General features: G+C 62.7%; 5 protein-coding genes across 5 annotated transcripts; 3 read left to right on the top strand and 2 right to left on the bottom strand.

Annotated features, from left to right (window-relative positions):
* Positions 1 to 768: 768 nt before the first annotated feature.
* On the top strand, positions 769 to 3,461 carry Q8F55_000814 (uncharacterized protein; the record flags this gene model as incomplete). Its single annotated transcript, XM_069349465.1, has 5 exons — positions 769 to 1,208; positions 1,260 to 1,425; positions 1,489 to 2,100; positions 2,330 to 3,067; positions 3,111 to 3,461. 5 exons carry the CDS (start codon positions 769 to 771, stop codon positions 3,459 to 3,461), a joined length of 2,307 nt encoding a protein of 768 aa, XP_069213009.1.
* Positions 3,462 to 3,941: 480 nt separating this feature from the next.
* ENP1 (snoRNA-binding rRNA-processing protein) lies at positions 3,942 to 5,425 on the bottom strand (the record flags this gene model as incomplete). Its single annotated transcript, XM_069349464.1, has 4 exons — positions 3,942 to 4,722; positions 4,767 to 4,957; positions 5,004 to 5,228; positions 5,279 to 5,425. 4 exons carry the CDS (start codon positions 5,423 to 5,425, stop codon positions 3,942 to 3,944), a joined length of 1,344 nt encoding a protein of 447 aa, XP_069213008.1.
* A 426-nt stretch (positions 5,426 to 5,851) lies between these two features.
* Positions 5,852 to 8,022, top strand: Q8F55_000812 (uncharacterized protein; the record flags this gene model as incomplete). The annotated part of the gene is made up of 3 exons (XM_069349463.1): positions 5,852 to 5,968; positions 6,028 to 6,365; positions 6,411 to 8,022. The coding sequence occupies 3 exons, from the start codon at positions 5,852 to 5,854 to the stop codon at positions 8,020 to 8,022; spliced, it is 2,067 nt and encodes a 688-aa protein (XP_069213007.1).
* A 45-nt stretch (positions 8,023 to 8,067) lies between these two features.
* Q8F55_000811 (uncharacterized protein) lies at positions 8,068 to 9,504 on the bottom strand (the record flags this gene model as incomplete). The annotated part of the gene is made up of 8 exons (XM_069349462.1): positions 8,068 to 8,382; positions 8,447 to 8,605; positions 8,652 to 8,775; positions 8,809 to 9,067; positions 9,129 to 9,158; positions 9,208 to 9,258; positions 9,369 to 9,405; positions 9,463 to 9,504. 8 exons carry the CDS (start codon positions 9,502 to 9,504, stop codon positions 8,068 to 8,070), a joined length of 1,017 nt encoding a protein of 338 aa, XP_069213006.1.
* Positions 9,505 to 10,168: 664 nt separating this feature from the next.
* On the top strand, positions 10,169 to 13,506 carry CTI6 (Histone deacetylase complex subunit; the record flags this gene model as incomplete). The annotated part of the gene is made up of 6 exons (XM_069349461.1): positions 10,169 to 10,292; positions 10,414 to 11,367; positions 11,411 to 11,506; positions 11,547 to 11,622; positions 11,662 to 12,200; positions 12,251 to 13,506. The coding sequence occupies 6 exons, from the start codon at positions 10,169 to 10,171 to the stop codon at positions 13,504 to 13,506; spliced, it is 3,045 nt and encodes a 1,014-aa protein (XP_069213005.1).
* Positions 13,507 to 13,741: the final 235 nt, after the last annotated feature.

Here is a 13,741-nt window from a genome sequence, read left to right as displayed (position 1 = left end):
GCACGCCCACCCGCTCCAACGGTGTTCACGAGCGGGCGAGCGGGCGAGCGGGCGAGCGCGGCGCACGGCCTCGTGGCCTCGTGGCCTGATCCCCGCCGGCAGGCCGGCTGGTCGCCGTCTTCGTCGTGCACGACGACGCTCCCGTGTTCGTTTCGCCATTGCGCCATTGATCCCTGAGTGCCGCCTGGCGTGCGTGTCGCAAACTATAATACTACTGCGGTGGGGTTTGGTCGTGGCACTGCTGTTTCTTTGATCTACACCTACGCCGCTGGCTGCTTGTTCGCCGTCCGCTGGTGTCGAGAGCGAGCTGGCTGGCGGGCGCGGGCGCAGGCGGGCGAGACGAGCGGGGGGGCGCCCTCGCCTCGCTGACTCGACCACGTCGGATCCAGAGGTCGAGCGCCGCTCGTCTCGGTCGGCGGCGCACGGACCGCGCACGGACCGGACTGGCGCCGCGGGTGGGCGTGCGTCGAGGCAACAACAATGACGACATGGCCATTTCCCTGCTCGACACACACACAACGCCACCTTCTCCACCACTCTCTTCCTCACTCTCACTCACTCATCCAAAGCCCCCACCTCGCCTCCTTTGTCCTCGCACCTTTTGCGCACGCACGCGCGCACCGCGCACAATGCGCCGACAGCACGCACCGCGCGCACACCACTGACCGCACTGACCGCACGATCGTCGGCGGCGACTCATATTTAACCCGCTTTCCACCTTTCTCTTTCTCTCACTCAACTCTCACCCCCTCTCAACCGGTTGGAGCAATGCTCACGACTATCACCCTCCCACCAGAGTACGACGACCTGCCGGGCATAGCTCGCCTATGGCTGCATTCCCGGTACAACCTGCCCCCTGAGAAACCAAGGAAGAAACCGACCTCGAAGAAGGCGCCAGCTTCGGCCAGGGACGAGGGCGACGAGGACGAGGGCGGCAAGGACGAGGGCGACAAGGTCGAGGGAGACAATGACGAGCGAGACAAGAACCACAGCAAACCTGCCGCGACATCCAAGAAGGCGGGCACATTCTGGACGAGAAGCACCGCTCGTCCTGTCACCAAGCGCAGCTTCATTGAGGCGCTCGACCTGCTGTGGTTGCTCGGCCCACGCTGGAAGTTCATTCTTAACCCCAAGTATCGGCACATACTACCGCTGGTCGTCCCCCATTTCGCGCACCTTCTGTTCAAAGGTCTCATAGGAGTTGCTGGGTGAGTTGAGGTTGCGCCGCCTTGTTGGTCGTCGGCTAATATTGTGTACAGCCTTTGGGTTAGGGCCCGTCTCATGTCCACCATCGAGGGCAGCTTCGCAACCGGGCAATCCGTGCCATGGAGAGACGCCGCAGTATCCATTGGAGCTGGAGCGCTCCTTGCTGCCGGGGAGATTGCATCGGGTGGATACTTCGCTCGCAACCGCAAGGAACTCGAAGTACGTTTTTGGAGAGGAGGCGCCAAAGGCGACGACGCACCCCAGTGGCTGACCCGACATTAGGGCCAGCTCGACCTTCACTTCAAAGGTCATTTACTAGAGTTGCAGCTATCACAGACTGTCTCCCAGGTCCACAACCGGACACACCAGACCATGCTGTACGAGGCCGGGACACTTGTCGGCGATGGGGGCCTCCGACTCCCCGGAAGTGACGTCTGGATTCGCACCGATGCCCTGGAGAGCATGGAGGCGCTGGCCCAACCTCTGCAGGCCTTTGTCGAGATTCTGGCGTATTTCTGGCTCCTTGTGAGCACGGTGCGGACGGCGCTCGCCCCTCAAGGTCAAGGCATTGCAAGCGTCTTCGCAACACTGCTGCTCTCCCTCGGCATGGAGCTCTGGAAGGGTGGGTGGCGTAGCCTGAAAGACATTGGGGCTGGGTGCTACATCGATTTCGGCCCGGTGGGGTTCCACAATCCTTACCTCGTCGCGGTGTATGATATCGAACAGATGGCCGAGGAGATGCAAGAAGTCATCTTCTTTGGCCTAGGCGCTTGGATCATGGCTCGATGGTATGATTGCAAACTCGCATACATCAACTACGAGCGTCGAAACGCGCGGCTCGACAAGGGGCTTACCATAGAGCGTCTCGAAACTCTGACGAACTTCGTCTTTCAGGTGAGGGTCATTCAAGCTCGCACAAGCTCACCCATGAAGGCGCTCATCTCCGTCTTATCTGGACAAGCCCCCGCCGCCAACACGCTGAGCAACCTTGTTGTCTACAATGACGCCGTGTCTTCCCTTCTGGATGCTGTCATCGAGTTTGGCAAGTCAATATGCGTGGCAAGGAATTCCGTGTTCGCCCTTGGTGCCCTCGCTGCTGTGATCGACTGTCGGGACCATGAAGACCGACTTGGGATCAACCTACGAGAAGCGACGAGAGCCCGGAGGCATGCGATTTGAGGCTCGCGGTCTGTCGGTCACGTACCCGGGCAACAGTCATCCTTCTCTTCACGGCATCGACCTCGAGATCAAAGCGGGTGAGACGTTGGCCCTCGTCGGCTTCAATGGTAGCGGGAAGACGACGCTTGCCAAGGCGCTTCTGGGGATGCGCATCCACGCTGGGACCCTACTCATCAATGGCATTCCCATCGAGGACTACAAGCCCTCGTCTCTCCACGCACGAATGAGCTGCATCTTCCAGGACTTTGAGAAGTACAACACGACTTTAAACAACAACATCGGAGTCGGCCTGGTCGAGCGTATCAACGACAAAGGTGTAGTGGAGGCTGCGCTGGTCCGCGGCGGGGCGAATTCGCTGCTGGACAGTGGTCTGCAGCTGGAGACCAAGCTTAACAGGTGGCGAGACGATGCTGGGGGCGAGGACGAGACGCGTGGCCGAGGATTGTCGGGTGGTCAATGGCAGCGCATTGCCCTGGCGCGTGCCTTTATGCGTGCCGAGACCGCCGACTTTATTGTCTTCGACGAACCTTCGTCCGCGTTGGACCCCGCCGCCGAAGCCGAGATCTTTGACCGTATCTACGACATGGCCCACCGGGACGGCAAGCGCACCACGACCGTCTTCGTGTCGCATGGGTTCGGGAACGTCCGTCGCGCGGACCGTATCGCCTTTGTGGCGGAAGGAGTGAGTGCCACCCGGGGTGGTTCAGGCTGGCTAACACGCCCAGACGATTACCGAGTGCGGTACGCACGACGAGCTCATGCGCCTTAAGGGCGAGCACCACCGCCTGTTCAAGATGCAGAGCCGCGGATACGTCGGCGACGGGCGCGGCGGCGAGGGCGGCGGCCATGTGGCGGGTGACGAGACGCCCGAGTCCGACGTCGCTGGTGCCAAGACGCCCGAGTCCGAAGCCGCCCTGGTGACCCCAGCGTCGACCCCGGCGACCCCGGCGACCCCGACGGACGACGCCTCCCAGAGCCACGAGGGAGTGGACGCCGCCGACAAGCTTCTCGAGTCGATCGGCGCCGCGCAGGAGGGGCACGAGGCTCCAGCGCAGCCCGCTGAGGTGGGCTGCTGAGGGGTGGCGGCGAGTGAGTGGGGCGAGGGGGGCGAGTGTGCATATCAATCAGAAGAGCCCGCGAGGGGCGGCGAGTTTCCAGATCATAACGAGTCCACGAGAGTGTGGATGAAGAGCCCACGAGGGGCCGCGAGTGTGCAGACCATAACGAGTCCACGAGAGTGTGGATGAACAACAGCCCACGAGGGCGTGGATGAAGAAGAGCCCACGAGGGGCGTCATAGTAACGAGCGACCGCATCATACGTGTTCATAGGGCGTCAGCCAGAGTAAAGACATCATGTGTATAGGTGAAAACCCCGCTGTCCCCGGAGCGCGGTCGTGGATGTGCTCTGGTGTTCTCGCTGCAGCCAGACCACGACTCCCGCGCAGCCAGACAAGCCAGCAGGCTCCGCCCGCCCAGTGCTGCGCCTTGCTCAGGATGCACGTTGGCCCAATCATGACATCTCTATGCTATTCTACACCCATGCATCCCGGCCAACCTACATGGCCACGTCGCCGCTCTCGTCGGGGCGGGGCGCGCCGCGCTCGACCGAGCTCACAATCTCACGGCGGATCTCCTGGCTGATGGTGGGGTGCGGGCGCACCTTGATGACATCGAGCAGCGCGTCCTTCTGGTCCGAGGTCAGGTCCGAGCCGTAGCGCTGGACAAAGACGAGCAGGCTCTGGTGCCAGAGCACGGGGAGCTTGTCCTCGCCGTCGGCCGAGCGCGGCGAGTTGGCGAGGCGGATGTAGTGGAACACGAGCGCGTCGACGACCTTGTACGGGAGCGCGTACTTCTTGTCGAGGAGGATGCGGATGAAGAGCGAGTTGGGGCCCGAGTAGTCCATGCTCGCGAGGCGGAGGAGCGCCGCCGCCGAGTGGAGGACCGGCACCGACACCTTGCTCAGCACGGACGCGACAATGGCCGCCTCCTTGAGCGAGCACGCCGACTCGCACAGCGGGAAGAGGATGCCCTTGAAGAAGGCGGCGGGCTTGTACAGCGCCTTCTTGAGCGACTCGTACAGGTGCACGTTGAGCTTGCCGTGGTTGTTGCGCATGTCGTCGCGCACGCGCTCGAGCAGCACGCCCTCGTTGAACACGCGCACCTCGGACGGCTTGAGGTTGGACACGAAGATCTTGGTGCACGCGTACGTCGCGTGCGGCGTCCAGCTGTTGGGCTGCGTGAGCGCCAGCAGCTGCGCCCAGTGGGGCAGCGACGGCAGAATCTTGAGCGCCTTTGGCAATGGGCCAGACTTGTACCGCGAGAGGAGGAAGCCGACCCTGCGCGTGTTAGTGGGTTGCAAGATCGAGGCCGGGCTACCCACTTCGTGTACACCTCGACAACCTTGGGGTTCAGGCCCTTTGCCGGGTCGGGCGGGCCGTCGTCCTCGTCAAACGCTGATGTCACTCCGCTCTCGAGCTTGGAGAAGATCATGTCTGCGAGCGTCTTGCCGCCGCCCGAGCTCTCGCCAGCGTTCAGCGCGTCCAGCGTCGCGTGGTCCTCGGGGTCGATGTGCTGGGGCGGTGTCAGCGGATCTGCCACGGCTGCGCGCGTCACATACGAGCTCGGCCTCCTCCTCTCCGCCCGACACATCCCCGTCGCTCAGCTCGTCCTCGTCGTCCGAGTCCACTGGTCGCGATTGCCTTGGGCGCGCCGACGGCTCGGGCTCGTCCTCCTCATCGTCGTCCTCCCAGTCGTCGCCGTCGCCGAGCTCGTCGGCAATCTCGTCCTGCTGCTCGCGGGCGAGGTCCAGAATCTTCCTCGACATGCGCGCGTCCTCGACCTGCTGAGGGAGAGTTAGCGCTGGTCCCGGCTGGCCCGAAGCTGGTAACGTACCCCCTCAACCTCGCCGTCCTCATCGCGGCGGGCTTTCCTCTTGCCAGGCGCAGTCACGCGTCCAAACCTGCGGACGCTCTCGTCGGCCTCGATGGCGACGTGGAGCGGGTCATGCCTCGCCTTGCTTGGCTTCTGTGCCCTGGGCATTGTTGCGGTTGGTTGTAGTGTGGGTTTGTCGATTGTCGAGACGAATGTGGAGGCCAGAGTTCAAGTGGACCAAATTCTCAAAATCCTCGAGCTTGGTGGCAACCAGGGAAAAGTCGCGTGGTCCACGTGGCGGCACGGGGAACATTGACAGATGCGGGGCACGCTGGGGAGAATCACTCAACCTCCTGGCGCTTGCTTGGACGCTCGCAGTTGTTGTTGTTGCCGTCCTCGTCTGCGCCGACATCGCATGCTGCACCACTGCACCTTCTTGGCAACTTCTCGCTCTGCAAAACACCTGCTCGCACCGCAAGCCATCGTCCACAACTACTCGCACCCTTCCCCTCGCCTACAAAATGTCCCCTTTAAGAAGCTGAATGGCTCGCCCACCCTCGTCTTCTACCCACATCGTTCAACAAACAGCCAACGATGGCCAAGAAGAAGCAAACCAAGAAAACCCCTCTGGTGTCTCCGCCACCCGAAGCGCCTGCAGCCGCTGCGGCGTCTGAAACGGTCGACCCCTCCGTCTTGGCTTCATTGCTTTCTGTGAGTAGCCGGTACAGGTCGACCAACGACAGCTAGTCGCTGACGCCAACTCACGCCAGGCCGACTTCCCCTTGATCGATTCTTCCCTCATCCATGCGATTCTTCTCGACTACGATCCAGACACTCTTCACAACCATGTCGACGCTATCAGGAGCCAGCTGGGCATCCTCGAAGCCACCAGTGTGCCGGATACCGACGGCCCCGGTTGGGAAGAAGCTCCAGCTGTGTGGGATGGGGTCCCTCAAGAGAAAGACGCGTCAACGGATGCGTCTCGCCCTCAAAGCCGTATCGGTGATTGGCAGTCTCACTCAACCGACCTAACTACGAACGGGTCGGCGGAAGAGGACGACGACCCAGCGGCTGATGCCGAAATGCTATCGGCGTTGTTCCCTGACTTGTATGTCTGCGAGACCTGGCACGGACGGCATCACTGACATCACAGCCCCAAGGCAGTCATCTTAGAAGCCATCAACACCCAGCCAAGTATTGAGGCTAGGGTCGACTTCCTCTTGTCTATCGAGCTCATCCGCGGTGTTGAGCGTTCGGGCGAATGGCCGGACCAGACCGATCACGAAAGAGATTCGGACTGGGATGTCGTTGGCTCAAAATCCCAGAATGGCACGGCTGCCGGCAAGAAGCGGTCACCAGTCAAGGCGGCAAAGGCCAAGGCGAAGGTCGCTACAAGAACGATACCGTTAGTCGATACGATGCAGAGACGCGAGGGCTCGTCGAGACCGAGCTCTGGAATCTCTACGCCCAACCCCTCATCGGCCCCGTCCATTGACGTCTGGGACGCCTTCGCATCGCTGGCTTCCTTCCTGGCGGCCCAAGTGCGGCGGGGTGATTCGGCCTACTTCTTGTCATACCTCCATTCACCCGACTGGTACACGGCCTACGACGCAGTCATCGCCGCTTTAGACGCCCTCGCCAGATCATCTGCCGAGAAGCCCACACCCGAGGCCCAATTCGTCCTCGATTCGATGTTTGGCGTCGGTCGGGATGACGAGGACAGAGATACCCAGAAGGAGCTCTGGGCAGCGATCAGAGCCGCCGACGGCGACGCTGGCGTTGCGATCGACCTCATGGATCTCTTCGGGACGCTCAAACAGTGGCCCGACTACGAAGCTGCCAAGGAACGTGAAGCCGACCCGTTCAACACTCTGCACGCCCTCGACTCTGCGCTTGCAGCCGTCCCATCCAGGCCCCAGACCCCGGAACCTGCGCAAGCCACGCGCGTCCAGAACGCCAACCGCCTCACGAGACCGAAGGCCCCAGAGCCCATGGTCAAGCCTCCTCCGCCGGGCTGGGCACCTCCCACGGGAGTAGCGCGGCAGTTCGTCGACTCTGCGCCGCGCGCATCGCTTGATTCAGGAACCGGAAAGAAGAAGAAGATACCCGCCAAGTTGCCCGTGAAGGAGACGAACTGGCAGACAGTGGCAGCCGGTCGGAAGAAGGGACCTCGCTCTGCCCACCCCCTTGCCGCCCACATCCCCGCCTATGCCCGTGGCATGCTCCCAGGCAACAATACGTCGGGTACCCTCAAGGCTGCGGAGCTGGCCGAGTCCAGGATCGCCAACGGCGATCTGTCTGCGGCTGAGTGCTATCGACGCAGTGAACTCGAGTGGCAGCGCCGAGCGGAAGCTGTCCGCTCGGCAACCCAGCAGTACCGCCACTCTGGCCGCAAGGACCTGAATGCCATGACGAAGGGTCACTACGCCGAGCGAGCGCGTGAGGCCTCCGACGCCGCCCGTAACTGGGAGCTGCGCGGTGCTCGCCTGGTTATCGAGAATCAACAGAACACGACGCCTGACGTCATCGATCTCCACTACCTCACGGTCGACCAGGCCGTGACAATCGCTCTCGAGGCAACGTCGAGCTGGTGGGCAAGGCAGGATAGAGGCGGACCGCAGAGACCGTTCCACATTGTGACGGGCAAAGGTATCCACTCTGCTGGCCAGCGTGGTGTTCTCGGACCTGCCGTCTCAAACGCCCTCACGGCCGCGGGGTGGAGAATCCACCGCCAGTCGGGCTTCATTTCCGTTAGTGGGAAGTAATCAGTCTTATACCCTGCATGCAATGTCGTATACCAATTGATACAATTACTCTGCGAGAGCGGCGCGGGCCATGGCCAGAGCGCCCTCGTACGTCTCGTTGCCGCCAATGAAGCCCGAAGCGTGGCAGAAGACGCCGCCGGGGATGCCCGAGACCTTTGACAGGTCGGCGTCGCGCACGCCGCGCCAGGCCTCGGGCAGCGACTTACGGTTGATGAACGAGTCTGATGACTCGGGGACGCACTGGATGCGCCACTTGGAGTCGGCCTTGTCGGGCGACTCGGGGTAGAGGACGTAGAGGATCTTGGAGGAGGGGTTGAGCGTGGGCTCGATGTTGAAGAGGTGGTCCTTCCACGGCGCGGACTGGGGCACGTCAGCGCGGTCCGCATGTCGCGAGCGGAGCATCGGCTCGCCGCACCTCATTCACCTGCTTGAACACGACGACCTGGCCCGACTTGTCGACGTTGAAGCGGTCCTCGAGGGCGGCGACGACAATGTCGCGCGCAGGGAGCCACGCGTTGGCAAAGTAGTCGAGCTGGGACGCGAACTCCTCGCCCGTGATCTTGGACGCGGCCTCAAACTTCTCCTGCGGCGTGTCAGTGATGGTGGTTGCAGATCGTGTCATCACCCACGTCGTAGATCTCGTCCGAGGTGGGCTCGTTCCAGCGGGGGTTGAGGCGGCGCACGCGCGAGCTCAGGTCGGTGCGCTGGTTGTACGCGAGCTCGCCAGAGGTGATGTTGACGCCGTTGTCGATGCTGATATCAGCGAGAGCCGAGACGCAAACTCACGCGTCGATAGACTCGATAAACTCGCCGTAGAGGTGCAGCCAGAGCGTCTCGACCTTGGCGTCGTCCTCGGCGACGCCGAGCGTGCGCGCGATAATGTGCTTGCCAAAGTGCTTGTACACGAGACCGGCCGAGCTCAGCTTGATCTTGTCAAAGCCGCCGTGACCAAACACCTCGGTGAAGCCGCGCTGGTGGTGGTCGTAGCGGTGCTTGGAGGCATCGTACACGCCGCCGACGTCAACAACGATGTCGGCAGGCTCGACTGGGGTCTGGTCAGTAATGCTCGCGGCTTGATTGGCCGGGGCCGGCGAGGATGAACGCACGCTTAGCGGGGTCGCGGCTGCGGACGAGCTCTGAGCAGTGTTAGCGGGTGAGAGAGACAAAGTTCACAGCCACACGCACGAGAGTCCTTGAACTCGTCGGTCTGGCGGAGGAGGTAGATGGCCAGGGCCTCTGAGGCAGGTTAGTATGTCAAGGGACGGTGAGTGGCAGCGCCGAGTGGGAGGGCATAGCAAGGGCATCCGGGTTTCCTTGCCCATTCCCCCACCACTAATCACACTCACCGTCGCAGTGGAAGGTGCCGTTGTGGGTCGCGAGAGTCTGCAGCGTGTCAGTCGAGCAAGTCGCGGCGGGTATGGCCCGTGGCATCGCACACACCTTGGTCATCTTTTGCTTCTTTGCGGCGGGACTGGTCGACATGAATAATCTAGCGGAGGGTCGGAGAAGGGGGAGCGCGAGCGTGGATCTGATCAACCTTGCGCTTGTCGTTGTGAGCATGTAACTGTTGCTGCTTGGGGTTGTTGTGCGACGCGAGCACCGAGGGAGGCCGCCGACGTCGCGACCAGTGAGCGGCTCAACATTTCTGCGCGGTGGAGTGGGCGCGGCGGCCAGGGTATGTCCACGTGGTCCACGTGGCCGACAATCGGCAATCTCATCGGGCGACGGAATCAGATGAAGAAAATGGAATCAAAATGTCTTTATTTCTCCCCCCGTTATAAGAGAAGGATGACGATTTGGGCTGGGCCGGTGTTGTCCTGGGCCAGTGTGGGTCACAGTGGGTGGGTGGGCCCTGGCTGGCGGCACCCCTTGTCCTCCCCCCCCGTCGCTGTGTGTGTTGCACCCGAGACGACCGACCGACCGACTCCTCTGCAGTGAGACGGCGGCCACCACGGTGCCGCCGCAATCATCATCTCGCGTCAACCTCTTTCTTCTTGTCCACCTCGAGCTATAGTCGCCTAACCACCTCCCCTACTACCACCCTAGACACCCCGCCCACTCTTGCCCCAGCCCCATCTTGTCGCGCACCTCACATCTCCACCGCCCTTGTTTTGAGACCTCCCACCCCCCATCACCCCCAGCCGCCATGGAGGCCAGGCGGCGGCAGGCCTCTGCTTCCACATCCACCTCTCTCTCTCACGAGGAGCGGTCCTTGGCCCACGGCAAAGGCTCGGGCAGCGTGACCCCAAAGCGCGATGACGAGGATGAAGGTAAGAGCAGCTCACCAGCTTCCACACCCCACCCAATCTCCCCCTTCACCCTCTCCACCCCCCCGAGCTCCGCCGAGCTCGTGGACACTTTCCAAGACACGTCGAGCTGACACACGCGCAGGAGCACCTCGTCGTACGCGCGGTCGCAACCCCCTACCCCCCACCAACGGCCCCCTCTTCCCCCCGCTACCTCCCAAGCAGTCGAAAAACTCGCCCAAATACTCCCCCAAAGCGCCGTCCCGTTCCCCCGCTGGCAGGACTCCACGCTTAGCGTCGTCGAGCGCGCTCTCGAGCGCCATCGACGACGACGAGCCTGCGTCGAATGTCGAGTCGGACGCGCTGCGGCGCGATGGTCGCCGTGCCTCGCCTACCAAGCCCAACGTGCCTCCTAGCGCCTCGAGCCTGACCCCGCCGCCGGGTGACGGTGACGAGATGGACGTGGACACGAACGGCAACACTGCATCCGAGCCTCCACTAGCCACCACCACCACTGCCGACGACGCCGGCGACGACTGGGACGCGTATCGCCGTAGCCGGGGCGTTCGGAGTTTCAGCGGCGCGAAGCCGGCCGCCCCAGTCAAGATTGAGCCCGTCGACGCCGATGCCGTTCAGCCGCCAGTGGTGGAACCATCCAACGATGACGGCGCGGCCGTTGTCGACGAGGCAATCAGCGACGCGCCAGCAGATCCGGACACCGTTGTGGATGTCGAGGAGCCGTCGGCGGATGGCGAGGCCAGCGCGGAGGCAGAGGCAGCGGAGGAAGGTGCGCCGGCGGCATCGGCCGAGACCACCGAGCAAGCTCAAGCTCGCGCGCGGAGGCGGCGCGGTGAGGACCAGCTCCTCCTCGACGACCACCTCTTGCCAAAGGAGTTGCGTGTGCACGCCGCTATCCCTCCAAGAAGAGAAAAGGCCCCTAGCGCAAAACGCAGCGAACCGGTGGAGCCGCCTCCAGAGCCCAAGCAAGAGGAGGCCGCCCCCGAGGAAGACGCGGCGGACGATGCTGCGGATGAGGAGGAAGACGACGAGGATGACGACAGCAAGGAGGAGATCACACGATGTGTCTGCAAGAATGAGGGTGAGTGCTACAACCGGTGTGCAGTGTGACTGACCGGTATCAGAGGACGCCGACGTCATGATGATCCAGTGCGACAAGTGCAACGTCTGGCAGCACGGAGGATGTGTGGGCATTTGGGGCGACGATGAGGCTCCAGACGGTGAGTTGCTTGCTCCGAGCTGCTGATCTGACGCCGGCAGAGTATTTCTGTGAGGAATGCCGGCCCGACCTGCACACCGCTCTCCGCAAGTGGATCAGAAGGAGTGGGCGAAACGCGTAAGCTAGGAGATGATGTCCATGCGCTGACAACGACAGTCCCTTCGTTGCGCCCACGCCCAGTGAATTGCAGGCCTTGCACAACAGCAACGACAAGAACCCACCGTCGCAGTCCAAACGGTGGACGGACCCTGATCTCATGGACCCACTTCCCCCGAAGCCGGCTCCGCGGTCACATCATCGCAAGGAGACCGATTCTGATGCGGGCCGAAGGAGCGCGCGGGGCCGCGACCCTCCAGCTCCCAACGGGAGGGACAAGAGTGCCATATCGTCAAAGGACGGCGCGAGGGATCGCCGGCGACCCAGCAACCGCCGCGTGTCTACGGATGTGTCGTCCATGTCTCCACCTCCATCTGGGCGCGGCGGAGTCGGACCCGAACCTCGAAAGCGGAGCACGATGAACTCGCGCGACGCCGCGTACGAGGAGGCTCTCAAGGCGAGCCTGGAAGCAAGCCGTCGCGAACTGTCTGGAGACCCCGAGAAGGAGGAGTCGGCAGACGACCGCAAACGGAGGCGGCCTGAGGACGACGATGGTGAAGAGGCCAAGAAGGGCAAGAAGAAGAAGGAAGACGAGGATGGTGAGTGCGCCCCTTGTGTGTGCCCCACACGGAAACTAACGCTTTCCCAGAGTCCTCCGAAGCCACCGCTCCTACCGCTCCATCAAAGCCCAAGCACCCAAACCAGTACACATACCGACCCAAGAGCGGCGGTATCGCCCAGTCTCCAGCACGGAGAGGTACTGGAACACCGCAGCCCACTCTACCGCCTCCTTCCCACGAGCACGGTACTCGACGTGCAGGCGCTATTGCCAGCAGCTTGGCATCTGCAAACTACGCCACATCGTCTATCTCCAACCTCAACTGGTACCTGCCAGACCACCTCTCCGCCTGGTCTGACCTGTTACCGGCGTCGACACCGACGCCACTCGTGGTACCGACTCCGCGATCACTGCAATTCTTGCCCCGCAGCCACTTTTTGAATCAGCGATACGGCCCCTTCGTTGAGGATCGCGACGAGGCCGGAAAGCTCATCTTGCCAGATGATCGCGCCTTGCGGGAAACAGACAGCGACGCAGTCAACCACCGTGAGCCACCTACTCGCGTCCGGTATCCCGTCAAGCGCATCACTGTCTCCGAGATGCGGAAACGGGTTAGAAACGTGCTCGAATACGTTGGCCGCGTTCAAATCGAAGAGACCAAACGCGGCGATCGGGCCAAGCAGATCGGCATCCCGGAGACGTTGGCACCACGGCCTCGACTGCCTCCTCTCAGCGAGGAGAGGTACGGCAAGGGCAAGGGCAAATATGCCCCGATTCCGGAGCCAGTTGAGGATGCCGACGGCGATGTTTCCATGACGGACGCCGAGCCTGTCGCACGGTCGCCAACACCGCCCCCACCGACGGCTGCCCAGCTCTTAGAGGAGTTGACAGCTGATCTCATCGCCTTCCAGGAAGCCTTCCACACGGGCGACTTTGAATCCCTCAGCTTTGTCACTCCAGCACGGCAACCGTCGGCCGATGTGCCGGCAGCGGCAGCGTCGGCCTCTTCCTCTGCAGGATCGGTTGCGCCATCGGCAGCTGCAGAGCCCGAGCAGGCTGCGGAGGCAAACGGTGACGCCGAGATTGAAGCCGAGGCCGAGGCTCCAGCCGACGCCGGCAGCATGGATGGCGAGGAAGTGCCACGCGAGCTGCCCCAGGAGGATACGCCGCAGGCGGCTGCTGTGGACGGTGATGCTGAGATGGCGGATGCCGAGGAGCCCCTGCCAGCAGCCCCTGCCGCCGAGGACAAGCTCCTGCCACCGCCGCCCCTTGCAGAGGAGGGTCAGCTGTTAGAGGAGCCGAGTGGGGAGACGGCGATAGTATCTGCGACAGAGATTGTTGCATGAGTATTAGCTACCATAGTATGCATTGTTGTCATCAAGCCGGGTCTACAGTAGGGGGTGGTGGTGGTGGGTGGGGCAGTGACGATGACGACTGCGGGACCAAAGGTACGGCCGGGCTACGTCACAGGCCGGTAGGCTGTGGGTGGGCGGTGCGCCGTGTGTTGGTTGGCGTGTTGCGCGTGGCTTGTGCTGGGCGCTGGGCGGTCGCCGCCTTCGTCGTTGGTCGGTGCATCTTCCC

This window comes from Vanrija albida (genome assembly GCF_041260175.1).
Source record: "Vanrija albida strain AlHP1 chromosome Unknown contig_1, whole genome shotgun sequence".
NCBI lineage: Eukaryota > Fungi > Basidiomycota > Tremellomycetes > Trichosporonales > Trichosporonaceae > Vanrija > Vanrija albida.
Note: the sequence above shows the minus strand (reverse complement) of the source record. Positions and strands in the feature narration are given on the sequence as shown.